General features: G+C 30.8%; 4 protein-coding genes across 5 annotated transcripts; 1 reads left to right on the top strand and 3 right to left on the bottom strand.

The window, feature by feature from the left end:
• Positions 1 to 312: 312 nt before the first annotated feature.
• On the bottom strand, positions 313 to 3,644 carry LOC130446704 (vesicle transport protein USE1). The gene is made up of 5 exons (XM_056783100.1): positions 3,360 to 3,644; positions 3,187 to 3,308; positions 2,955 to 3,130; positions 1,904 to 2,045; positions 313 to 422 (listed from the first exon to the last, which is right to left on the bottom strand). The coding sequence occupies exons 1-5, from the start codon at positions 3,503 to 3,505 to the stop codon at positions 382 to 384; spliced, it is 627 nt and encodes a 208-aa protein (XP_056639078.1). The 5' UTR covers positions 3,506 to 3,644; the 3' UTR covers positions 313 to 381.
• A 1,543-nt stretch (positions 3,645 to 5,187) lies between these two features.
• On the top strand, positions 5,188 to 22,205 carry LOC130452560 (focadhesin). Its single transcript, XM_056791917.1, has 13 exons — positions 5,188 to 5,679; positions 5,945 to 6,124; positions 7,341 to 7,500; positions 8,901 to 9,183; positions 9,476 to 10,253; positions 11,162 to 11,365; positions 13,079 to 13,308; positions 14,010 to 14,209; positions 15,400 to 15,636; positions 16,629 to 16,883; positions 17,770 to 17,966; positions 19,484 to 19,784; positions 20,826 to 22,205. Exons 1-13 carry the CDS (start codon positions 5,414 to 5,416, stop codon positions 20,985 to 20,987), a joined length of 3,453 nt encoding a protein of 1,150 aa, XP_056647895.1. The 5' UTR covers positions 5,188 to 5,413; the 3' UTR covers positions 20,988 to 22,205.
• LOC130452562 (uncharacterized) lies at positions 22,195 to 25,456 on the bottom strand. 2 transcript variants are annotated; one of them, XM_056791920.1, is made up of 2 exons: positions 24,782 to 25,456; positions 22,195 to 23,417 (listed from the first exon to the last, which is right to left on the bottom strand). In XM_056791920.1, the coding sequence occupies exons 1-2, from the start codon at positions 24,797 to 24,799 to the stop codon at positions 22,902 to 22,904; spliced, it is 534 nt and encodes a 177-aa protein (XP_056647898.1). In that variant the 5' UTR covers positions 24,800 to 25,456; the 3' UTR covers positions 22,195 to 22,901. The 2 variants fall into 2 exon arrangements, with proteins under 2 accessions (XP_056647898.1, XP_056647899.1); XM_056791921.1 differs by lacking the exon at positions 24,782 to 25,456 and adding an exon at positions 24,429 to 24,730.
• A 797-nt stretch (positions 25,457 to 26,253) lies between these two features.
• On the bottom strand, positions 26,254 to 27,777 carry LOC130452561 (dolichyl-diphosphooligosaccharide--protein glycosyltransferase subunit 1). The gene has a single exon (XM_056791919.1). It carries the CDS (start codon positions 27,679 to 27,681, stop codon positions 26,299 to 26,301), a length of 1,383 nt encoding a protein of 460 aa, XP_056647897.1. The 5' UTR covers positions 27,682 to 27,777; the 3' UTR covers positions 26,254 to 26,298.
• Between the last annotated feature and the right edge of the window lie 110 nt (positions 27,778 to 27,887).

Below are 27,887 nucleotides of genomic sequence, written 5' to 3'. Positions count from 1 at the left end.
AGTACGAAAGAATCAGAGTTATTGTCTCATATATTATACTATACAAAGATACTGATCCTACTATAGTTGAGATACTTCGATTCACTCTATTGACTGAGGAACTAGTTTAATTGGCTCCGGTTAAACTAAAAACAACTTGGAATAAGGATTTTTCAAAGTTTGATCCTAGATTCGAATTTAACTACACTGAAACCCTCTCAACAACTTCCTGGTATTGGTGATGGATTTGGCATAAGCTTATTAAAATGACACTTTATAGGAACATCTAATCATTGGGTTTTAAATGATTGTATACAGGATGTAATAAAATTGTTTGACCTAAAAATTGTATAATTTTTTAAATATATTTTATAAATAATAACCAATAACTACATTCACCGATTAGTATCTTTTCTTCATTAACTTCATAAACAGAACCATATCTGAAAAAATAAGAAACTCTCAATTTTTTGGACAAACCGGGTTTTTTAGTTTAAAATGTGAGTCAACTTATAATTTCCAATATCTTAAAAAGGACTTTCATTATTAATTTTGTTTTATAAGCAGTCAAAACTTTATAATTAGCCAATTTGCTTGACTTGTGAGCTATTAAGCTCCTTTCGAAGTTATAGGACCTCTTCAACCATCTTTCAGGTCAGCAGACCAGTTTCTTTTGAGTATTCTATCCGGTTGAGATTCTAACAATGGATTGTGTTGCAGTTCTAGACTGTTGCAGTGTTTGTCTGATTTAAAACATATCAACATCATACGTAGCATTTTGGTGTGTGTTTTTGTATAAAACTTGTATTTGTTTTACTGGCACATTCCCATAGGCGGATACCATACATCTAAACTGGTTCTATAAACTACGAGTTTATTTTCCGGTGCCATTTTTGATTTTTTTCTCAGTAATCAGTACAAGTCTTTCGTTCTTAAGACAATTTGTTTTCACTTTAGGATATATACATTCCACGTGAGTCTTGATGCATTCCTAAATATTTCTCTACTCTCTTTTCAATGTAAATGGCACTTGGACAGTTTTCGGTGTTCCACTTATTTAGAAGAACACTTCCTTGAGGAACACATGATTTTATTGGGAAGATGTTGGAAATACTTTCATTGACTCTTATTCTAAATTCTTTATCGCTTAAGTAGGATGTTAACAATTTCAAATATATTTATGAATTTTGTAGATTTCCTGTTTTAACCTCTCAGCTCAAATTTGTAGAAATCCTTTTGCGTGCACAAACCAAACTGGTATCTATTATTGTTAGATACCTGGATTTCATTTTTTTTCAAAAACTTCCATTCCAAATTCTATTAAATTTATATTTAAACCAGATACCGATATAACAAATTCTTAAATACACCCAAATGTAAACATATTTTACACCAATCCATTCCATTAGGTATTTAAATGTTTTCAAAATTTCACAACTCTTTGAGGAGATCTCCAATATATGAACTAGTTCGGGCTGTATCTTTTCTAAATGTTTTTCGAGTTGATGAGTAAACAAAAAACAGACTCCACAATTTTTTCTACCAATGATGACAAAAAGTAAATAGTTTTTCATCTTGGTTTAATAATTTCAGTGTTTTTTCGTTGACTTCAAATATTGGTATATGTAAATAGAATTCTAAGCAATTCCACTATGAATCCTTTAATAGTTTTTTTCCTTCCTATAACCCAGTTTATAGATTTTACGAAAATTTTAATGATCTAATCAAATAAACTAACAGCCAACATTCAAACTTCACTTTTATTAGATGATAAATTGAAAAAAAATTGCTGATCCACAATTAAACGAATTTTGATACAACCCAGGTAGGAGATGTTTTAATTTTGTTTGTATGCCCAATTTGACCAATATTATTGAATTAAAAAATTAGTCTTCTATTACTTGCTAAATAAAAAGAAACTTACTTATGAATACTATAACAACCGCAACCAACATAATCCACATCCAACATTTCCAGGCTCTTTTGGAATGTTCAGCTAATTTGGAAGATTCAACAGAAAGTTTACCGAAATTGTTTTCTGTTATTTCTGTTGATTTTGACACCACCTGCAAATTATATAGTTTTTATATTGTTCATCATATATATATATATATATATATATATATATATATATATATATAAACTTAAAGGCCACTGACCATTAATATTGAAGCTAGAAGCTAAAGTAGCAGACTAGTATTTGTACAAACACCACTCAACTACAGGTAGAGGCAACTCTACTAGCAGGGCCGGATTAAGCTAGGGGCTTGGGGGGGCTATAGCCCCGGGCCCCAGATCCAAGAGGGCCCCATCATTTGGAAATCATTCTGTATTTTTTGATGTGTTGATACCACAAATCTAACGTATTGATATTATTTTGTGAATTTTTCCAGGTTTTCGAATTCCTTGAGGGGGCCCCGTCGTTATTTTAGCACCGGGCCTTATAAATCTTAATCCGGCCCTGTCTACTAGTCATATAACTAGTTTTAATAATCAACACAAAAATTTGTTAAATCATGATAGAGTATAAAATTTGTAAAGAGAAAAAATATTGTATAGGGAAAATCACATTTTGGTTGATTTAATTAATTTTTTCCTAATAATGCCCATAATTTTTTTCATTTTGACACATATAGGAATTAAATGCAAAAAATTTGAGCTCACTACATGCTTCCTGTGAGGAGATATCTCTGCTACAAACAGACAGACAAAACGCTAGTAATAGTAACAGACTTTAGATCAAAAATTCATAAGTTTTTAATAGGTTGCTTCCGGCTGGAAGTTTTGGTGTTAATTTGACTTGTTTTGTTAAGCTGAATCGAACAACACCTCATTGATGAAATGAATGAAATGAGTTGATGAAAAATCTGAATAAAACTGATGTATTAAAGCCCTTACTGCTCTAATTTTGAATATATCAGTACAAAACTATTCAATTTTCATTATAAGTTATCATATTTTCAACCATTTATTACCTCAGTATCTTTTTTAATAATCCTGTTAGAAATTTCTGATTGTTCTTTTAAGGTCATGGTTAAATGCAGCATATCTTCCGTTATCTTTCTTTGTATGTTCTCATTGTGCTCTATTACTTTATCAAAGTCCCCAGAATTACTAATTTCTGGCTTATCAACTATACGTTGTCTTAAACCTACAATACTTAATACTCTCAAAATTCTGAATATATAAAATACATTTATGTTTCACCTAATAAGTCTTTTCTCATACTTTCCGGATCGTTTTCATCCTCATATTTATTTTTAGTTATCCCTAAGGCTGTTTTGATATAATTAATTCTTCTATTGTAAGCTTGTATACTTTCGCTAGATCTTAAATTAATAATACTCAAATATGTTATCATAAATTTCCCTACAACTTACTCAGTTATTTTTTTTAATTCTTGTAACATATCTTCTAACGTTTCTACATATTTTTCAATTCTATCATCTTCCTTTTTCGTTTTACACATTAATTCACATTTTGCTAATAACCTCCTCAAGTTCACTTCTTGTCTAGATAATCCCATATCTAATGAAGATCTAACTAAAAATTCAGACAACTACAACACAATTTTTTTAATTGATTGTTATTTTCTTTAAACCACCACTTATCTATACGTCTCCATATGCACTAATAAAATCTAGATGTGTTGTATTCGTATAGGTTAATTATCAGCTTCCCATTATAACTAATAGAGATGTGGAAAAGTAGTTATCCAGTAGTCGTTACTTACTACCTTGTTCAAAATATGTATTATTTCAAGAAGACGTCACAATCAGCTGCCATATTGACTTTGGGGACAAACATTGTCTTCTCTACATTAAAATTATCATTAATAGTTGTGTTTTATTTTTATTTTTTTCATCCAAGACATTCATATCAATAAAAAGTACTTGAAACAATCAATTCTCTATACATAAATGAATGATGAATCTTTGTTTGTTCACACGACAATATGGCCGACGTTTCAAGTCACATTACTCGAAATGATCTATAACCCTTATTTATATACAACGCTACGTAGCGTTAGATATACTTACAGGTAATACCTTGATAGCGAGTACGTTATAAAATGTATATATATTTCACTATAGTATTTATTTTTTTATCATTTTAATAACTTGAAATTTTTGGAATCGTTGGGATATTCATATTAAACACCCTTACTGAAGACGATAACTTGGTTGTCGAAACGCGTGTTAGAGCGTACCCCCTTAGAGCAAAATAAAAAATACGAAAATAAAACACCAATATAACTATAATTTTAATGTTAATAACGCAGTATTTATCCCCAAAAACAATATGGCGGCTGATTGTGACGTCATCCCAAAATGACCTATACATAAAATATATACTCCTATTATATTTACATTATTAAAACAACTACAAATTAAAATATGAAAGTGAGATAATGTATATTGTATTCCAACGTTGGAAAATAATGTCAAATCGCAAGCTTCTCCATATTTTGGAAAAAATACTGGAAAATATACGGATTTAATCATATAAGGCCTGTCAAAAAATCAAAACTAATATTTTAAATAATTACCATTAGTAACAGTAACTAATACTAGAAGTCTCCACCTCTAGTGGTAAGTGTATAATTTATTATTGGAACGTATTTTAACCTTTGTCCAAAACGTAAAAAAATATTTATTAAGACCAAAAATCAAGAGTATTTTATGTATGTAAGGGACAAATTAGTAAAAAATTGAATAAGTAACTTTTTAGATATATTTTTTAAAATATATGATCTTGATTTTACGACTTTATGTCCTTTGTGAAAATATTCTAATAAAAGTAGGTAACAGTACCTACGTTTTTGTATTCTTGGATTTTGCTATAAGAGAAAGTATATATAAATATATTATTTACGAATGAATATAAAAATGCAATTTGGAGACTTTTTTTAATACATGTACAATTAGTCCTAAACACTCTTAGGCCTGTTTCATACGTATGCTGTTTCATTCGGTTGGTTCAATCTCGGTTCTTTTTCAGTCGCAACCAACAAGGTTTGCAACGATGCTTCGGTAACTAATAGAAACAGTAAAACACCGAATACTCCCTCGACACGAACAGGTTCTGAATCGGTTGAATACATTCCCTCATAAATGTATTTTGGCGTTGATGACGGTCCTTCATCAAATGATTTAGTTGACATTCTAAAGTATTTGAAAAATTTGTCTTCGAAAAAACGTAATATAAACCTTGCGAAAATCGTGTATGTGTAACATGGTTTCATTCGTTTCCGGTTTCTACCGAGCCGAATGGAACCGCATACGTATGTAACAGGCTTTATACTTTTATTTACAATTTTCCACCTCCATGATGACATACAAAGATACTGATAACATAACCTATTTTGTTTTTTATATTGTGTTTTAAAAATATTAAATTTATATTAACACATTTTAGTAATTAATCCATAAATATGGATATAATAGAAAATAAATTGTATTCTAATAATCCAATTAATATATCTAATTTAATATCAAAAATAATTAATAACGTGAAAAGAAAACATGCCGAAGGTCTTAGAGATTTTCCCGAAGTTAAGTTTTTAAAAGAAAAGATGATGAACGCTGATCCTTTAATAAGTGAAGTGTCGGGAAAAGCTATCATGATGCTTATTAGTGATCGAATATTATCTGCTGATGTAATTCACACAGATTTTATTAGTAGCATGAATTCAATAAAGTAAGATATAAGATACAATTTAGAAGAAACAATAAAAAACGGCCCAATAGTAAATTTAAGTGTGTATTGAAACTCGGAATTATAACATTTGAATTTGTAAATTTGAGAATCCTTTTGAATAATGTGTATTCTACATACTGGCCAGGTTATCTTTTATCCAAGGCTGATCAAATTTTTTATTATTAAATACCAGTTTAATATCAAGATACTTTATAAAATGATAAGTTATAGATTCTTATTTTAATAATAGGATATTATATTTTAGGTGTCTTTCTACTTTAACCAATATATTAGGAGATTTATTGTGCTTATTACCGAATGATAAAAACTATGTATTCAAGTTATATTCTCCACAACATCCCTTTATAACATTAATTATGGAAAAACCAGATGCAGCTTATCATATTTTTGTCAAGATACAAAATTTACTGGAAGATTTTGATGGGTATGGTTTTCTATAATACTTAACATTCATGCATTGTCCTTAGAAATAGAATTTTGGATTTTGCTTTCTCACATTTTTTGAAATATATTTTAAGTTAAACATATTCTATTGCATTCAAAAAAATGACTAGTAAATTAGAAATGCAACATTTTGAAAACAAAAATCTTCAAATTAAACGTAAAATTGGTCAAGGTGTGGTTTATTATTTTCGTAAACAATTAAGTAACAATACATAATATAATTTTTATACAAATAAATTAGAAGTTAAGGAATTCATCAGATTAAATACAATCAATTTCAGTGTAATGGCTAGATAGTATATTTTGGAAGCTGTTTGATTTTATACTAAGAAAATGAAGTCTTTAGTTGTAGTTGGGACACTCGGATAGAATATATTTTACTGTCAGCTTCATATGACAATGTTGGCAGAGGAAAAGCTGACATTAGATAACAATTTGTGAGTCGAGTGGGGCTAATATGTAATTTGCAAAACCTGTTGGTTAAATGTCACTTAGTGCTGAAATAACTTGAATCCAATGATTTTGCAAGGTGTTAAGATTTAGATTTTTCATGTACAGCATGCCAAGGAATATTGATGGGCTATATATTTTTTCTTTCTTTAACTGAATGTTATTTCCATTTTCCAGTTTCTTGTCCCATCTTCTAAACTGTCTAATTGGTGTCAGAGGTGATTGAATGACTTGACTGTAAAATCCTTCATGTTACAGTATTTTCTGTAGAGAGATCTGATGTATATAGTAAATAAAATCATGGCCTCAGAATGCTGCCCTGTAGTACCTCAGATTTGATCAGGAATGTATCTAAGACTTCTTCATTGATTCTAATTCTGAACTGTCTGCTTGTTAAGTATTTATTTGAAGTAAGATGGAAGGTAATGTTTTATTTTGAAAAAAAGGTTTTTGTACCACACCTTATCAAAGGCTTGATTCATGTCAAGGAATACTGATGGGCAATATATGTTTTTTGTTGAATGGTAGAGTGTAAATGGGGAAGTCAAATTGCTAATGCAGAATTTCAGTTAGAATAGGACTCATTCTGTATATTAGGAGTTTAGATATAATTTAAAAAATAGTAATGGGTCTGTGTGTTAACATTATTTGGGTTTTTACTCTGGCACTGCTGTAATGTCGGCTACTTTTGGTTGTTTGAGGCATTTACATAGTTGAAAATTCAATTATGATTTTCCATATTTTAGGTCTATGATTAACAAAATATTTGAACCATTCTATTTGTACTGCTTGTGTTGTCCATCGAGAAATAATATAGAATTGTTGAGATGCAGATTATGGGCATTATTATTAAATTCTAAAGATGCTGGTACACATTTGTTTGGTAAAATAATTTCTTGGTTACAAGTGAGTAATTAACAATATATCTTAAACAGTTTTATTTTAATTATAATAATGTTTTAAAACATTTATTACAAACGAATGAATTTTTAAAAATAATTGAAGACATAGCATGTATAAAGGGTTCTAGATTCATTTTTTTGTACATTTTTCTTAATCCACAAAATACTAAGTATGACTCCATACAGATGCTCCATTCTCTTTGTCTTGGATTGGGCTATAGATGCGCCGAAGTACTTTCCTCTCCCACGAATGAAGTCTCAGTTTGTCTTCAGCAGTCACTACCCAGGTTTTAGAAGCATATATGACAACTGGTCTTAATAGATCTTTCTTTTGTGCGCCTGTTAAGTAGGCGGGATTCCATCATCTTCTGAGCACTCTCCCATATCTCCAGTGCAGTCTCGTTGTTTTCAAGTATGAGCATTTTAGCTTCGTGAACACTGAGTCTTGCTCGATTGGATTTTTAATTGAATGTTCGGAAGTCCACTCAAAGCTCTATTTAATACTGCTTAGCAGGTCTACATCGAATGCGCAGGCCACCTTCTGTCTTAATCGGTTGAGTAGGGTTCTTCCAGGGTTGGTCTACAGTCTCCTGAATATTCTTTCCAAGGTCAGTTTGAACAGAATACAAGAAAGGGCTCCCGAACTTTGGTATGAAAAAAGAACTTTCTGGTAAAAAAATAAACGTTTTTTTCTTGTTTGTATCTTCTTTACATCTTCATTTTGCTTTTTTATTAGTTTGCCCGGATGCTGCTTTGGTCTTGTTGTTGCTGTTTTAGATAACAAACTTTATCATATTAATTAATCATTATTGAGAAAGAGCTTCTTAACTTCGCTTTACAAAAAGGACCTTCTGGGAAAAAATAAACGTTTGGAATAGATTTTTTAATATTTAAAGTATAATCTGAGCACATTTCAGCTGAATTGCTTTCATCAATAATATAATTTCTCTCAGTATTAGGTATTTGGTTATGTACACACTATAATTAATTCTCTTTTTCATCTTTTATATGTTATCTACTATGGATTCTTCTTTCCACTGGTTTATCTATGGATATCAATGTTAACTAATATTTCTCCAAGTACAGATACATTTGAAGTGTTTTATTATTATTATCATTCCTTTTGCTTCTTCCATTATTATTGTCATTTCTTCCCAAAACTTATTTTCATTATCTTCTGCATCATCCACATTAAGTCGTTTTATCACTACCGATGCTCTATATCTTCAAGTTATATTCCTTATTAATTTTTTTCCTGTAAGATATTTTATGTTCCTAGTTCCTTATAGTCTCTTTCTATTTTTTCTTGTATGTATCTTCTTTACATCTTCATTTAGCATGGATGTGGCGTTGGTTTTCTTGGTATCTAAACTTTGTGATATCAATGAATCGTTGTTGTTTTAGGTAGAAAAAAAAGAAGAAATTCAAATAATAAATAATCATTTCATAGAGGCGTTAAGAAATCCAAACATTGAAACAATTTTAAATATAGAAGTAGTAATATTATGGCACGCGAGTCTTCTTTATAATATGGCACTGTATAAATTTGACATGCAACCAGCTCTATGTTGTTTACGACAAATATTCGAAAACAGAAAATTAGTTATGATCGATAGTATACTTCTGATATTTTCTCAAATAATTGATGTATGTTCACCCATACATTTGAAAAATATACTTTTAACATGTAAGTATTCATTTTTATGAGTGTAATAATCACTTTTTATTTATATATATAATTTTTAATAAACTAATTGTTGTGGTACTGTGGCAAATCAAAAACCAAATTGTACTTTAATATATTTTCCAAGCTTTCGAATAACTAATAGTATACATCATCAGGGATTGAAATTATTCGAAAGCTTGTAAAATATATTAAAGTACAATTTGGTTTTTGACTGCCAGGTTTACAAAGATTTCGTTCTAATCTATATTTTTTAATCTTTATAGAGGAAATTGATGATATATTTTTATTTAAGGTAAACCGATGCTAGATCAAGAATACGCTTCTTTATTCGCATTAGAAACTCTCAAAGCTTCTTTATTACCTTGGTTAACTTCTCCTTGTACATTTCTTAATGAAGCTCATCAATTGGCAAAAGAAATAATTACATCAGTGAACAAAAGGAATAACACAAACTATAAATTGAATGCGAATGAAAAATTAAAAGATTTTTCTTCCAGATATAAAAATCTAATTTGCACCAATAAAATGATATTCATTACCGTTAATTTAACATTAAATTTAGAAAGATTTTCCGAGGAACAGGACCTCAAGGAATGGTTGGAAGAAATTAAACAAATTCCCGATGAATATACTGTGGATATTTTTAATTTCCTTTGCGGTTTTATGATGATCGAATACCAAGATCCAGAAATATCTCTAATAATTTTAGAGCTTCTACTTAAATGCGCGGAAAAAGAAATAATTTTCTCTTCCAAATTATTAACATTAATTTTATACAAGTTATCGAACAATCTATATCCAAACTACCATTTCGCTCTTTTGAAATCTTTACCAAAACTAGTAATTTATCAAGATAACATTCCGAAAGTTATGGCGTTAATACGAGCAGTTAGTAAAAGATCGGAAAATCTTTTTAATGTTGGAATTTCTTTGGCTTTGGATGCATGGAAAATTAATAACAAGTGTTACATATATTTAGAAGATCTCCTGGTATATGATACACCTGTTGAGAAAAAGTGGGAACGATATGTAACAAAAGCTTATGTTTTAAAAGAACTCTGTGACAGGAAGTAAGAATAATTATTTTTTTATGTAACCACTTTGTATATTTACCTTCAAAAATTAATTTTATCCAAAAAATTGCATCTGAAATTACGAAACAAAAAATATCGAGTCGAATAAAAAAAAATCAAATTTATCTGTTGAAAAGAAAAGATTTTCCAAGTAGTACAAACAAATGTTTTCTTGAATCTCGATTCCTGCGAATAAAAGGATTTTGTGGGGATATTACAGGATAATTCTTTTTTTATATAATGCAAAGTAACTTAGGAAGTCGAAAAGGACCCTTATGAGGAAAAATACTTCTTTGGGATGGATATTTTAATATTTACAGCACATTTTGAGCACATATATTGAAGTTATTGTTGCAACTTTTTGGAAATATTGTTTTTGTTTAGCAAAATACAAACGTCCAATGTTTGTAGCAACTCCAAAGAGGTCAAATAAATTATAAAATCCATATTTATTTGGTATAAAAAGGATCCAAGTAAATTTCCTACTTTTTGCACCCTTAATTAGCAAGTAGATATTATGTAGCTTAAAGCAAATTTTTTTAGCACAGCAATTCATAAAGTGATCAATACCGTCTTCTCAAGATCGACATCCTTTTCCCAGTGGTTGATATAACTACCAAGACATTGTTTTAAGAATGATTTTTGATTAGAAGTTTCAATTTTTATCCTGGTTTTATATTTCATTCAAAGTAACAGTTACCTGAGATACTGGTCATTGATTGTATGGTTCGAAGTGCAAAAAACTGAGTTCTAGGTGGTTCACTGGCTATAAAAAGTCTCTTGCTTATCAATATTTTTATCATTTTCGAAACTCAAACTCTACAAAAATGTTTTTAAGTTGAAAATTTAACAATAAATGATTATTAATGTACATTTGTTAATATTTATAAAAATGATCTTTTCAGGCCTGAACTATATGGAAAAGATGCTGTAGCTCATTTATCAAAAATCTTGAATGACTGCGATAATGAAAATGGTGCTCTGCCTTGTTCTTTAGCTATAGAAGCCATAACTATCTTATGCAGAAATGGAATTATCGATATACAAACTACTTGGAGTACATTAGCACCTAAATTTACGAATGATAGACGACTTCCAGTTGTCAAAAGGTAATAACTGGGATTAGATTGAAAACGCGTTCGATATTTTTTTGTTTTTTTTTTGATATTTCTTCAAGACTCCGCCGTTATAATAAAATTTTCGTCTGATAAGCTGTTTAGCCAATTAAAATCAAGCAAAAACTTGTAATTGGAATACAAAATGAAGATCAGTAATCAACTGATTTGTCTTCCTTAAAATTCTCATTTGCAAGGGTGACTCGTAAGAATTTGATCGCGCCCAATCTCCTCTGGAGTCTCGAATAACCGGATTTGATTTCATGGACTCATGGATTGGTCAAATTTTTGACTCTCTTTAAAAACTTTTCATTTATTTCATTTCGATTCAATCTCTCTAGATATTACTGGAATTCCGCATTTATATCTTCACTTAAGATATAAGCGCACTCTTCAAAACGGGGGTTATCTGTCTTCATTTGACGAGTCGAAGGAGTCGAAGCCATGGTACTAACACAAAAACAAAGAATCATAATGTGATTGGAATTACATCTCTGGTAGTCTCCCACTGCTTCCCATTTGACTGCATTTGACACAATTTTGTCAAACAACTGATCATTGTTTGTTGTCATATTTTCATTAAGAAGACTGCTATCGATGATTTCAACAAAAGTTTCGGTTTTTTCCTAATCAACAGCATCTGTTCTCGTCAGATTGACTCACGAAAACTGTTCAAGATTTCCAAAGTATGCAATGCATCTGTCACCAAAGCCATTAAATTCTTCTTTTACACTGTAGGGATAAAGTTTGAGGATTTTTTTTCTGTTTGGTTTCTTTGTAAGCTCCAGCAATCATGAAAGCTTTCGTTTGTCCTCAGGTGATTTGGTACTTTGCCAGCGTCATCTACATTTCATCTTTTCAAAGATTGTTTTTCGAACTGTGGCTGGTAGATCTTTGATTATTTTTGTCGAGGAGTTACCCACGACGCTGCTTCATTTAAGTGTGATAACAGGTCTTCAAGCTGGTAGGGATGGTATTGATGGGAGTGTTACCAATATCCATTTTGCAGTTCATTCAAATTATTAGGATTTGTTTTCATTTCATTTCATTTTTCAGTTATCATTAGAAAAACTTGTCGAAATCAAGAGATCTAGCTTGCTACTCTATTGTACTTTTCCTTCTAATCCATTTTTTTTGGAAAACTTCATTCATCGGCAACATTAAAGTGAAGTGAAGCACCATCCTGATGAAATGGAATTAAAATTGTTGCCAACTGTCTGTCCTATTGCAGTAAAAGTTCTTTTAACCAATTCTTACGTCACCTGGCCAATTCCTTTCCAGTCTTTATGTGTTTTGGGGTTCTAGGAAGTGATGATTGTCTTTGTTTTCAAGTCTATCGTGATGGTTTCTAAGATTTTTTCTTGTATATATGGAACTGTATTTCTTATTGAAGGAATTATTTGACCTTGACGAAAAGCCCTTCTCAACAATTCTTAGGTTAGTTGGGCATTTCCTTTTTGTATTTTGTGGTGTTTTATACTTTGGTGTGGGATTTTTTCTTGTATATATGGAAATTTCAGATCAGATTGTGGTGAAATGGCACTGAAATTGTTACCAATTTAGTTTCTTCTTGTGGGAATTATTTGATTCCTCAACAAATCCAAATCATTTTGTATTTATATAATTCATTTTTTTTAATAAACTTCGACTGCATTTTATACAGATATTTCATGATTATGTGTAGTTTACAAAAACCTTATATTTCAGTTTATGTTCGTTAATTAAAGAAGTTCCTCAGTTGCTGGATTCGGATTCATATAAAGATTTATTTGAAGCAGTGACAAAAAAATTATGGGAATACGTAGAATACGGAGATACCCAAATAAGCGAAGCTGCTCTTTCGAGTCTGGTATCATTTGGGATTGAACACATTAGTAAAACTTTACCCGAGAAGTATCTCGAGCCCGAAAGTGTTTCCACCGCGCAGTCGGTATTAGGTATAACCTATCAACTTTGCGTCTTCTTCCAAATAACAACCTAACATATATTTCCACTCTAGTAGATTGTTTTTTTATCGATTTATACCCCTTTGAGATCAATTTCCAACCCTATAGCTGGTACAAACAAAGGTTATAAAGGTTTTCTTTACAAAATGAATTCCTGTGAAACTGGTTTTATACCTACAGGTTAATAGAGTACAACTAGTTACTAGTTTTTCTAAATCACGTACAAATACAACATTCCCTAAATATAGGAAACCTGGGAACTGAAAAAAAGACTCAATACTAGCATGGGAACATCATATATTTAGAAAAAAATTTTTATTTCTATTTAATTTCCAAAAGTGTACTCAAATTGCGATTAGAAGACAAGCTTTTGTTATACAAAGTGTACATAACCACCCTAAAACAAACGACTTCATGTATTGAGCTATGGGACTGAATAAAAAAATCGTTTCGAAAAGATTCACCTGCCAAAAACAAAAAAAAACTTACAAAATAAACCCCAAATGGGGATGATCTGTTTTTACTTTGACTAGAGCTCTTTTTTCATTGTCTTCTGGTCACTAGTCGTCCGATTTTCCTCCCTGCAGAGGATCAATTCCTATGTCACAGCCAACTCCAATAAATCTACCCAAAAATACTTTTTGAATTGGATTTTTTTGATTCTTTCGCTTCCCATGTAAATATTTTTTTAGGTAAGACATGGATATATTTTTTAATAGAACATAGGGCGTCAGATGCATCTGTACAATTTATAAAAAACATGATGTCCATTGAAATAGATGGATATTTAAAGTATGTTTATCAACAGAAAGGACCTAAAGAACCAATTAACTACAATTATTTACCTACTCATAGTATAGTTAAAGAAATAGGAGTATTTATTAAAGCATGGGTAAGATAATTTTAAGAAACGTTACTCTGAATATGACAGAAATTTTTCATGATAATATTTATTAAAAAAAATGTTTGTGTATATAAATGAACTAAACTCAACTATAATCTCACCCTAAACAGTGTGCTGCAGCTATTCATTCATTGGATTGATTGGAGATTGGAGAACAGTACAAAACTTCCGTATGACACAACTGTTAAAAGGTTCTAAGTGATAGGAAGTTTTCAAAGAACACCAGGTGATGTAAGTAGTTGAGTTTAAAGCTCATAATGCCCCAAATTGGATCTCCTTTGACCTCATCATATCTTAGAATATGACTACAGTTAACTAGAGATCATTCGGACTGGAAACACTACCAATAACAACAAAAATGTTTTTAGATGAGTGCAGAATAGCGAACAAAATATTTGTGTATATAACCATATGAAGAGATGGATGATAAATTATAGCAAAGAAAGAGCCCCAAAATAAATAAAAAATGGTATATTGGGACAAGGCTAAAACACGGAAAAAATGCGACTTTGAATCTAAAATCTAAAGAATGCATTAACCAGAAAGTTCTGAAGGGTGGACTGGAACCTGGTGCAAATAAAAGACAGCAAATTTTATAAGTTAAGAAGAAGAAACTGAAGATATTGGATGTCCTAGAATTTATTTAAGGGTTAGGAATAAAATAAATAACCAAGACAGTCTTCGGAAACTGAATAGGGGAGAAAGGACAAGAGATCTTTTAAGTTTCAGTGTATCGTCATCCCTTACAGATTATGTGGTGGTGGTGGATCAGTCATAGGATGGAGTAGCATATATATGGAGAGCCATCCGAAATCATTGAAATAGGTTCATTGTTACAATATTTGTATCAAAAATCGTTTTTTTATGGGAGTAAATTTTTTTTTCTTGCATGGCAACTCTTGATGACATATTACCGAACTTCCCAGTAATCCTATGGCCGACTAAAAGCACTAACCTTCATCTCCTACACTTTTTTTGGGGTGTAATTGATAGTGCCTTGCGACTTTTAGTAAATCTACCCCAGAATTGTCTCGATTAAATGAAATCAGATGCTATAATTTCTTCAATAGTGGTTGAAATTAAAAATACTTTAATTTTATATTTACAGAGTTTTAATTCAACCTTCCTATAATATTTTTTGCTCAAATTATGCTTTAATTTATCATGAAATTTTATAGGTAAACAAATGGAGGGGTAGTATCCACAATAAACTCTACATTGAATGTCTAAAAATATTCAGTGAAGTATACAGCAAACCGTTACCTCCATTAGATTGGTGTTTCCTACAAGAATTGATTCACGATCCTAAAACTAAAGAATATGCTGTAGATATCGCTTCACATCAGGTAGTGATGTCCGGTACTGCAAGAAGACTAATCGACAATTATTTAATAACTGTTACAGAAAATCCAAAGGTAAGATGTTTTTGGAAAGGGTCATTTCCAAAGCGACTCCTTTGGAATTTCATTCCCTTTAAAACCTTCATGTCCCAAAGGTCAGCTCAGCTTCTACTAGTTTTGTGAGGACTGTACCTTCTCTACAGATCTTAATAACTTTATCACTATCAAACTGTTCTTTCTACAGTCATTCATTTATCCACTTCACCCAATTATGCCACCATATCAGAATCAGTTGATGTTTTGATACCCAGAGGTACCAATAGGTTCCTCCATTCACACAAGCTCCATTTGGAATCGAGTTTTAGCATAGCTTCTAATGTTACCTTGAGAAGTTTGGAGATAAGGTGGTTATTCCTTTATTGTTAAGAAGAAATCCGATTCCGATTCACTCACTGCTCGTCTTGAGCTAGTCGCCTGGACCTTGTAATTAAACGGGAACTTTTGGCGGATTTGGGGGTTTTAGGGCTTCGCTGGATGCTGGAGTGGTATTGGAGTGAAGTGGATGAAGAAGGTGTATATAAAGACTTAAACCATTTAGATCCATAGCCTTGTAATTTCTTTCCACTTCTTTCGGTCCATTGATTTTTCTCTCCACTGTTTTCTTGGTCTTATTCTTTAACTCTTTCCATCTGGTATCTTCCATGCAATTCGTTTCAAGAATCTTATCTTCGTGCATACGTTCTAAGTGACCTTCTTGTCTTTATAAACACGCTGATTGGTGACTGATTGAAAAGTGTGTAAATTTCATGGTTTGATTTTGTCTCCCATCCTAAGTCTGTCTGTTTACCTCCAAAAATTCTTCTTACTAAAAATTATCTTTCGTAGATTTGGATATCTCTTTCGAATGTTGATATTCTTCTAAGGCTGTTTGCACAGCTGTTACTTTTGCTAATTCTTACATCGATTTCTTCTTTTTCTTCTTTCACCAAATACATGAAATTTTCTTCTTCGAACGTCTTATTTGATCACATCTTGTTTATTGATAAGATAAATTGTTATCGTTGCAGGATGAGGATATTTTATTAATTTTCAAAAATTTAAAATATTTGGTTCGAAGTATACAACCCATGATTTTGAGACCATTTTTCGAAATATCAATTTGGCATGTATTGAAACAAGATACGGATGAATATAATTTGATAGATCGTATGTTTGATCAACTGAAGATCGTTCTTCGCGAAGAAAACGTACAAGAAACTAATAAAATTACCATAGTTCAAGTTTTGGATGGTATAATTTTTACAACGGATGTGAATTCAAAAGTGAGTACAGTTTTAATTAACCAGGACAAGCACCTACCTCAAAAAAATGTTTTTTTTTACAAATTCCTTATCCCTTATCACTGATATTATTTAAAAAAAAATTCTTCTACAATCTACAAACCATAACGTCTTAAATCTGCGCTGTAGCCTGTTCTGGAGTGGAATAAAGTCCTACAAGAAGTGGTGAGTGATGGTTGCAAGATCTAGTTCGTTTAGGTGCCCGGGCAATAATGGAGCGACTTTTCTCGTCCGATTTTGATTGACAAATCCACTAATGGACCTAGAATTCATTATTGGTGTATCTAAAAGTGTTGCAATCACGTCCCAGCACTCATGCGTGCGCTTAATCAATGCCATACAACCGCATGATTGGTTTTTTCAAAAGACATCGATTTTTAGTGGGGCTCGCTGGGAATATCAGAAGGCCTAGGTGCTTAACAGTCATTGGTTACTTTGAGTTTATCAGTGGTTTCAATCTGAAAACTTTTGGGGGCATTTTCCTTTTCTTCCTAGATGCTTACCACGTTCTTATACTTCACATAAGGTCTATTGGCAAAATTCTTTTGACCATAAGTGTTTTAGGACTGATTTTCCGTGGTCTTTGTCGGATGAGGTGTTTAACCAATTTTATTTTGATTCCTTTATGGATTGTTTTACCAAATTTAAATCCTGGAGCATCTATTACTGTTTTATAACATTTGCACATTTTAATTAGATTTGCTCAATATTTTGTTATTTTTTCATGGAATTTCTTTCTATTAACCAATTTATGGGTCTGGTAGTTCGTCCATATTTCGTTTCTACTTTTTTTATTAGGACATTATTAATATGGATTTGAAGTTTTACTTGATTTGACTTATCTGTATTCTCGATTTTTGAATTTTAGTTATTCAAGAAACTGTGCGAAGTTATGGCTGTTGCCCCTACAAAGTGTTTAAAGGAAGCGGCCTGTGTTAAAATAACCGATAATGCAGAGGATTTTCCAAAAAGTGTTAAAATGAGATGTGCCCTAGCTAAAAATGCCAAAATGACACCACTTGATTGGATAAATGATTTAATTGACGTTTGGAGTATGAATTACAGGTTGATATTCTTTTATTACAAAATATCCTACCACTACACTTCAACTTTCATCCAAAATATTAAGTTAACTTTGACTTTTGGTTCGTTTCTTATTTTTAGAGTGAAAAACTGAAAATTCAGCACTAATTTCTAACAATTTTACTGCTGTGAGTTGCTTTGAATAAGTAATTACATATATATGTTAATAAAACGAAGACCGGTCAATGATTCAGTGATTTTATGTTTGAATTTGAATCAGCTGGGACATTTATTTTGTGGTTGACAGCACATTACTTCCTGCATTAAATTACCATCAAGTTCGATGGCAAAAAAGTGGTTTGTTGTGATGCCGAACGTTCTGGTAGTCCAGTTGGTGTCACTATACCCGAAACTTTTGAAAAAAAAGTCATGATATGGTGGTGGACGATGGGAAATTGAAAGTTAGAGAAATTTATCAAGCTATAAGCATCTAATTTGATTCTCATTTGAGTATAATAAATATTATTGAAACATGGGTATCGCTTTTGACTTCGTACAACTGTTTAATTAATTTTTGCACAGTTTGGTAACCGTAGATTCACTAAAAATACACCAGAAACCAGACAGTAGTAAAAACAAACAGAAAAAAGTACAAACATGTGCAGTTTCCATTATTTATCCGTCTTGTTCTCCGTATTTAGCTCCGAGTGGCTATTTTTGGCGAAGAAACAAGTTTTTTTTCACCAACACAATGCAAGAGTGCAGTTTCCATAACAAAAGTCTACGAGTTAGACTACGAATTGTTGACTCACCCACCTTATTTTCCGTATTTAGCACCGAGTGATTATATTTTTACCACGAAACAAGTTTTTTTCACCAAAACAATGCAAGGAAGCACTTTTCATGGTCAAAATCCTTGAATTAGGGTACGAAGTGCGAACTCATCCGCTTTATTCTCCCTATTTAGTCCCGATTGACTATTTTTAACCAAGAAACATTTTTTTTTTCACCAGAACAACGCAACTGTGCAGTTTCCATAACAAAAGTCTATGAATTAGGCTATGAGTTGCTGACTCACCCACCTTATTCTACGTATTTAACATCGAGTGACTATTTTTTGATCATTTTTGGCAATAAACAAGTTCTTCTTCACCAGAACAATGCAAAGACGCAGTTTCCATGGTAATGTTCCATAAATTCTAGATATTTAATCGCGAGTGACTATTTCTTGTTACTAGTTTCAAAGAATGGTTTGACTGTGAAGGATTTGACTTCAACGATGGTACAACCTGACAAACAAAGGAATAAAAAAATTAGAGAAACTTTGAATAATCAAGAATTTGCATACCGTTCAATAAATCCTGAAATTCGTACGTTAATTAATCGAATTGAAAAAAAAAAATTGAATTATTGTAATTTGAATCATTGTTACTCCCCCTAGCGGACAATTTTTCAACTTAATTTCCAGGAATTTCTGTTGATCACATTTATAATAACAAATATAGCTACTTACTTCGATTATTTGACCACCCTGTATAGAAATTGTTTCAATATTTCAGAGATACGTCTATTTGGCCTGATATGGTAGAAGTTCTAAAAACGCACATTAAAAACATCGAAGAATCCGTACCTTGGTGTCTTGATTTAATTGGTCGAATTCAAGCGAAAGTTGCCGATAGATCTGAAGTTTTAGTTATCAGCTGTCTGTTTGACGTTTTAATATACGTTGTTGTACACTTCTCCGGTTTCTACACATTCATTAATAAAAACCAAAACGAGTACAAACAAATTAAGGAACTGTTTCCAGCTTCTCTTGCTGCCCTTTTAGATCGAGTTACGTGGGAGGCTTGTTCAGCTCAAGTAGGTGATAAAAATAAATATATTCTAACGTTTTTCGTATTCATTCACAATATTGTATTCGTGGGGTTAATTAAAATAAACACTAATTTATTTAAATAATTTACACTACACTTAACTAACTTATAATAATTCAATATCAAAAAACAATTTATTCAAATTATTCGATTACTTTCTATTTCGTTGTGTTCACTACGATTATTTATTTAAAACTAAACCAACTGCGCTATATTATGTACTTTATACCTATCTCAAGAGAATTCTCTAGATTTAAAACAAAAAGAAACAAAACAAATAAATAAATAGACCTTCCTGTAAGTAAACCGCTTGCTATAAAAGAATTCTTTACATTCAAACATCAAAAGAATTCCGCCATATGCGCCTTCACCAAATTTTAAAATTCCATTGTAGCTGGGCAGGGACTATCGAAACATAATAAATCGATTGGAAGTATACATGGTGTTGAAGTATTCTGAAATAATATATTAACATAATTTTATAAATAGTACACCCTATATATATATATATATATATATATATATATATATATATATATATATATATATATATATATATATATATATATTTTCCTTAATTTTATGATTTATTAAAGTACAAAAAATAAGCTGTCAAAACCACAAAACTACAACTATATTCTACTTTATTCTATATTAACAAATATTGTACACAATTTTTTTTGTGTGTATTTCCGAAAAAAAAAATAGTTTAAAGGTGATAAATCATGGGATACAGTTGGCTATCGTTTGTGATGTGGATGTAAGTCACTGGGGCACCCGAAGTATTATTGTTTTTTTATTGGTGTGTGTATTGTTATGTTTAAATAATTTGTTTATATTTTTTTCAGTAAAAAAATTCATTTATTTGATGGAAATATCAGTTAAAAAATTTAAACGAAAATTAAGTTGATTTTGTTTTTGCAAACTTTTATTTACAAGAAAATTTGTATTTTTTTCATATGAAACTCTAATGTCGAATTTTTCCTTGTATTATTTAATTTTTTATATAAATATTTTATGTTATTAGGTTTTGGAATGGCTTTTTCACATGAATGCAGAAGAAACCATATCTAAAGATTACCGTAAGCTTTTTGGGAGTTGTCTTCAAGCATTGAAACACAACGAAGATTTTACTAAAAATGACAAGTTCTTGAAATACATAAGTAGTAGTACTATAGACTGTGAATAAATTTTTTACCTTGTTATTTAATTTTCTCTGGACCTTTAGATTAATAGAAATAATTTATCAATACCAGTTAAAGATATTTGAGCCGTAACACTAAATTGTCTCCAAATTACATGACAGATAAAGAAAATAAATACAAATACTTGTATGGTTTATCCAATGATTTAATCAGAAGTCTAATGGACAAAGCGCTGGAGACAACCTTCCGAATAGTTGTCTACCATTATATGATACACCGAAAGACTAACCCTAATCATCATTTTGGCCACTGGTACCAGAGTAAATCACCTCGAGATGATTAGACATTACACAATTTGTTCAATGTATAAACGACAAATGTAAAAAAGAAAATCCACTGCAACCATGTATGTATATATGGATTTTAGGGTACCCCTTTTTTCCTGCTGAACTATTAATCCCACTTCTCTTAGAATGTTCAGAATGTGAGCTGCCAAAGATCTTCGTCTTCTATTTCCAGCTCCACTCCAACCATATTGCAACTGTGTTCTTCTCCAGGAGATATTTTTCATGGGACCTGGGCACAAAGGCTAAATTGTACTCCCGACTTCATGGGTCTTAATACCCCCTAAAGAATCAACTTTTGTTTAGCTCAATATCTAAAATGCAAATGTAAAAAGGAAACTCCTCTCCAAGTACTGTTGAACTGCGTTCTTCTCCAGAGAACACTTTTCATGGGACCTGGGTACAAAAGTTGGTTAGAGGATATATTCTGGATTAATGAAGTTTAACGAGAAATAACTTTTTACTAAATTACTACCCAATAATTTTTGCTACATATTTGGTAAATTTAACAAAGAAATTTTTGTAAATTAAGACCAATTCCTGTATGAATACCTGAATTCTCTTTCTAATTACACATTTCTTGCAAGGGCTTAAAAATGCTAAAATATGACTCCTTCTATTTCTAACCTATACAATTATTAAAAATTTTGTCAGTTTTGAGATTGTAATTAATTTTTTTGTTACAAAAATTTTCTTCATTCTATAAGTAAATTATTATATTTTTCTTGTTCTACTATATTATATATTGTTTTGATATTGATTGATTTCGTTGCTAATAATATCATAGAAATGGTAATTTAGAACATTTAAATTTATTATAAAACTGGTGGATTGGGAATAAGTCAATTCAATATTCAATTTTTGTTCTGTTGTATTTCAAAATTTAGAAAAAAAAAATAAACGGTGATATATTTATAAATATTTATTTTAAAATATAACAATGATATATATAGTCAACCTAATAAATAAATAAATGATAAACAATAATATCTTGTATAAATTATGTTTTTCTAATAACAATTTCTTTAATGTACTTATATATTGCGTCCAGCACAATAATTAGCATTGACAACTTGAGTATACTATTTGTCATTTCATTATCATGATTAAATTTCATTTGTCCAAAATGCATCTATATAAATTTTAATATTTACACTAGTACATAAACATTCACTTTGTACTGGTCCTTCGAGCCGGGTATGAACCAGGCTCGAATAACCAGACTGTATAGTATTTGTAAAGTCGTAGTAAACAATGAAAATAGAAACATTCACTATTGTACTGGTATTTCGAGCCGGAAATGAACCAAGCTCTAATATAGTGTTTCTATAATCGTAGCCAACAGTGGAAGTATAAAAATTCACTATTGTACTGGTCCTTCTAGCCGGATACGAACCAGACTTGAAGGACCAGAGAGTGTAATGTTTGTAAAGTCGTAGTAAACTGATTCCAACGACACAAAATTGTTTAGATTTTGTAAATGCAACTAAACTTGCATTATATAAAAAATTTTCAACCCATATCACTAAAAATAACAGAAAACATAAAAATAATATACAAAATTATATCTTCGATATTACGAAGCATCAAATCGCATTCAAAATAAATGTGTACTTATTCATGAATTTTTATATCAAAAAGTTTAACATATTTTTCCATATTTTCCGGTTTTAATTTTGTTTTTGATTTCCTGTCAAATATATTCACAATTTGTGATAATTGTTTCCTGCTTTTTTCTACAGCACCTTTCCACTTTCGCTTGTATTTGGTTTTTCTATCACCATCTTGTACATTTTCATCTACCCCTGGAATATCCTTGGTATACAAACGCCTTTTAGGAAATATTTCGGTATGTCCCAAAATTTTGGTAGATCTTTCGGAATATACGCATTTATATGCATTTTTTCTTGAGACTTCATCAATTTTTTGAAAATCGAATTTTCTTAATCCTATTCTAGATCCATACTTATGAGGTAATAATATTTTCAATTTGGCTTGTGGTTTATTCAGGTAGTCACAAAATTTTTCATATTGAGTGTCGTCATGTTTAAGAAAACTTCTTTGTTTTGGTAGTGGTGTAGATACTCTCGAAGAATATATTTGGATATTATTGGTAACGTCATTTTCATCCTGAAAATATTTTTTATACTTCACTATTTTAAGAAGGATTCAAACTCATCGATATACTTGGTGACATTGATGTTTTCATACCAAGAAACAATATAACTAGTTGGAAGACACTGAAATGGTACTTGCAATCCATGCAGATAATTAACAGTAAATTGAAATTAAAATAAAACTAAGAGTTCCTCATCTTTCAACTTCTTAATTTAACTCTTTAATTTTTTGAGGTTATGACCACAGAATACTTCAGGTGAGTCTGTATTTGTGGAATTGTCTTGTTTACAACATCCTTGTTCTTTGGTTATGGAAATATTAATAATAATGTTTTATTTTCAAAACTAATATGGAAAAAAAAAATAGAAAAAAGTAATATCTGAAAGTCAGTAACGTCTTTTAGACTATACAACACTGTTAGAAGCTTTCCACAGTTGTATGACTATAAGTACCCATAGAAAGATTTTCTATTGGTTAACACCAAGAAAGTTTCACAAGCTTTAATCATGTGAAGATCGAAATATCTGTACCGCCCATATATGTAATGATAGTTGGTATGGGGAAAAACTTCCCTACGCTACAGTGCCGACAACATTAATTTTCTCTCGAGACACTTTATCTATACTGCGCATCCTTAATACGCGCAGAACTAACTGAAACGCTCGATGGAGAGAGAATGAGAGACTATTTGTTTCACTTAGTCGGAACACGTTTCACTTATATTTGAAAATATTTGATGGAGTTGAACATTATGATGGAATTTAATAGTAAAAGTTTCATTTTAAAAAGTATTTATTGCAGGTCTTTTTATTCATGGGTAAAGGTTAGTAACTTCCCAGTTCTATGTAAAAAAAACTTTGGAATGTCAAAATATTACATCTAAAGCTACACTACATATCAAAATAAAAATTTTAAATATATGTACAGATCAAAATATTAGAAAAATTAAATACAGACTTTTTCTTAATTGGAATAATATACAGGATGTTAAAGTTGATTTTTTTACTTTGATTACATATTTACCATTTTTCTCTCAAAATAGTCACAAAATCATATTTTTGATCAGGTAATGATTCCTGAGGATGACAGTATTTTTGACGAAAGTTTTGTGTTTTTGATGAGATAATAAGACGTAAAAACCATTTTTCCACGTGATATTGACACGTTATTTCACCAAAAAAAGTTTATATGAGATTTAAATAATAGACTATGAAACTAGTACTAACGTAGGGCTCCTATTTTAATTGAGAAAGAATAAAAAACAATGTAAATTAAAAATAGCAACTAACACTCGTGATTAATAACCTAACCTAACCCTGTTATACATAAAGACTAATTTTTTAGTTTCAACTACTTTTTTATTAAAAAAAACTCACCTTGAAAACAAATTCCATTGTTGTTATTTCTTTCAAATGTTAAAAATTCATCAATTTATAGTCTCAAGTACTAACCAAATAAAAATGAAAACGAATCTTCTAATTACAGCACCTATTTAAAACTACACTCAAATTTGATTCGACTTACAATTCCATTGGCGTAACATAACATTTTAAAATAAAAGAGGGTCTTAAGTAAATGAATTTAGACTTTAAATGTGATGGCGAAACCAAGACGCATTGATATTTTTCAAAAGTTTGACTCTCAATTAGTGTTTGTTTATTAATAACGAAGGTAAAGTTAGTCTCTGAAGTTATCGAAACTCGCGTCAGACAGTGTAATTGTGTAGTCGTAGCGTAAAAAGCGTGTTTAATACGAAAAAAACCACGTCGAAGTCGGTGGAAAATTAAGTTTATCCGCATTATTCCCTGGTGTGATTGTGACTGATTTTTTTTTAATCAAACACGGAACGAAAGTCATTGCTCGGCCATCGTATCCGCCAGATTTTGCTACCTTTTCGAAACTCAAAAATACGCTTGAGAAACGCGCCATTGAGGTAATAAAGAGTAATGTTGAAAATCATCCCAGCCGAAGCTTGCAAGTGTATGGAAATAAGATTGGGCTTGAACATGGTGTACTTGCATAATTTAGTTTTGAATTATGTTTTTTTATATACATATAAAAGCGAGTGAATAATTTAAAAACAAATAGACATAACATAATGAACATCCGTTAAGTTTAATAAGTTATTTACGTACAAGTGTGTAAAGTAGCCTTTTTTCGACAAATGTGAATATTCGACAATCACATGAGTCAAAAAAAGAACTTACGCACGAATTACTAACAATGTTTTTTCTACTAGCGAAAATTTTATCAAAATACAGATGTTTAATGGTAATTTTCTTTACGTACTAAATTATAACGCTTTTGTTGATTCCTTATAAAATATATTATGTATTTATTAATATTTTTGACATTTTAATCAAGACTGGAACAAATTAATAAAACAACAGACGAATTCAATTATGCATGCATGCATAAACTTAATAAAACTAAAATAATTATTACTACATGGGTAGAAAAATTGATTGAGCGTGACTTGAACCTGGGACCTCCCGCATTATAGCTTCGTATTCTTGCCAATACACTACGGAGACAATAATAATTTTTTTACCCACCACTGCTTGAAATATATTTATTTACGAACGGTAGTAGAGTACAAATATTTCGTTTGAATACACCTGTCAAAAACTAACAATTTACATAAATCAAAAATGGCGTGTCTGAGGACGTTCAACATATTCCCAATCACTACCAGTAGGTAGCAGTAGCGCTAAGTTGGCAATAAATTCAAATATGGTAGCTCTCATATAACATGGAAGATTTGTAATTTTTCAAAATCTTTTCAAATTCTTTACTGTAACATAATTTATCAAATATTTGCTTATCAACCAAAAAAAAAAAACAGAAATAAGTTACTTAATATTTTTATTTCAACAGATACACCTTGTGTAAATTACTCTCTTTTACTGTGATCTGGAACTCCAAGTGAAAAATCTAATCTCACCCATACAATTACAGCCAAAAATAATATAAAAATGGCCGCAGTTAATAATAAAGGTTCGTGTATCAAATAATATGGAGACCACTTGTAAATTATTTCAAAATCTTGAATATGTTGTTCCACTAGATCCCTTTTTTTCAGTCTTAGAACGGTGCGTCCCACATTATCTAAATATTTGTGTGTAATACCTTCAGGCAACTTCTCAACATCATAAGGAGTTTTCAATTTAAAGTCAACTACTCCAGCAGGAAGTACAATAGATGTGACGACTTCTTCAACATACATATCATCAAAAACATGATCAATGAGTCTCATATTAAGCACATTATCTCCATTTTCATTTTTGAATAGGTATTGATAACTGGGAACACTGTATCCAAGTGTGTATGAGCTTTGCCATCCTCCAAAAAGCGGGAATCGTGGTCTCAATTCAAGTTCAATCCAATCTTTACGATGTTTAACTGTAGATGTTGAAATATTACCATTACTATCTCTATAATAAATACTATGGGCTGCAGCCGGTAGAACTGTGGTATAGGACTTTATACTGTGATGTGAACTGCTACTATCTCGTTGGTAATCATATCTTGAGAAGGAACCCTTCAGCTTGGCTCCGGTGTGTTTTATTTCAATTTGCTCTTCAACAGCAATATTACCCCAATGAGAGATTTCAATGGTTCTCTCTAAATGAGTAACAGTTAGGAAAGGGGCGTTGTTTTCGTAATGAATAATCATTTCATTTTTAGTGAATGGTAGTATATCAGTGAATGGTCCATAACTTATTGTACTATCAGATTGTGTTACAGGTTTTAGTTTAGTATAACTTTCAATACTTTTAGAACTCAGTATAACCTCGGTTTTTTGTTTAGCTACTGTATAAGGTGTGTACAAATAATGATTACCAAAGTACCTCACTAACTGCTTCTCCTTTTGCGTAATGCTACTTGGATATGGTATTAAACTTTTAACGAGTATTTCTTCTACCGTAACTGTTGTAGTCCTGCCTGGCTCGAGGTTTTGTCTTAATATTACTTTATGAAATCTTTTGTCACCTTGGTTATTTATTTCAGCTGATAGAATATTTAAATCATGACTGGTAGCATCTTTTGCTCCATTGTATGCTATTTTTCCAACTAAATCTGGATTTTCCACTAGAAGAATGTTCTGAACAGGTTCTTTGCCGGTATTTTCAAGGGTTATGATGCTAGTAATTTTAACAAGTTGTGAGGTTAAGTAAACGGTTCTATCCACATTTTTGTATATTAAATTGTTGTTAATTTGTTCTGCAGTATCTACATACACTAATACAGTCAATAAACATAATAACTTGATCATTATATTAAATGAAATTCGTACAACTTAGACCTGAACACATCACCAATTTGATTTACTTCTCAAAATTTGACGTGTTGACGTGTAATTGGTCTTTCAAAGAATTGCGTTCGTTTCTATAGTCTCGGTCGTTCACTTCAAACAGACTGATACATATAACCAAATACTCCTTTTATTATTTAAGAAAATATAGAATAATTTACTGACTT

This window comes from Diorhabda sublineata, chromosome 1 (genome assembly GCF_026230105.1).
Source record: "Diorhabda sublineata isolate icDioSubl1.1 chromosome 1, icDioSubl1.1, whole genome shotgun sequence".
Classification (NCBI taxonomy): domain Eukaryota; kingdom Metazoa; phylum Arthropoda; class Insecta; order Coleoptera; family Chrysomelidae; genus Diorhabda; species Diorhabda sublineata.
The sequence above is the reverse complement of the archived record's forward strand: the minus strand, read 5'-3'. Positions and strand labels throughout refer to the sequence as shown.

Bases quoted from the DNA above. Each gene is read 5' to 3' on its own strand.
- LOC130446704 (XM_056783100.1), bottom strand. From the start codon at position 3,505: ATGGGATTATCTAGACAAGAAGTGAACTTGAGGAGGTTATTAGCAAAA. The intron at 3,309-3,359 runs GTAAGTTGTAGG...TATTAATTTAAG, and splicing joins GAATTAAAAAAAATAACTGA to ATCTAGCGAAAGTATACAAG. The intron at 2,046-2,954 runs GTAATAAATGGT...TATAATTTGCAG, and splicing joins TTATTAAAAAAGATACTGAG to GTGGTGTCAAAATCAACAGA.
- LOC130452560 (XM_056791917.1), top strand. From the start codon at position 5,414: ATGGATATAATAGAAAATAAATTGTATTCTAATAATCCAATTAATATA. The intron at 14,210-15,399 runs GTAAGATAATTT...GAAATTTTATAG, and splicing joins GAGTATTTATTAAAGCATGG to GTAAACAAATGGAGGGGTAG. The intron at 19,785-20,825 runs GTAGGTGATAAA...TTATGTTATTAG, and splicing joins GGGAGGCTTGTTCAGCTCAA to GTTTTGGAATGGCTTTTTCA.
- LOC130452561 (XM_056791919.1), bottom strand. From the start codon at position 27,681: ATGATCAAGTTATTATGTTTATTGACTGTATTAGTGTATGTAGATACT.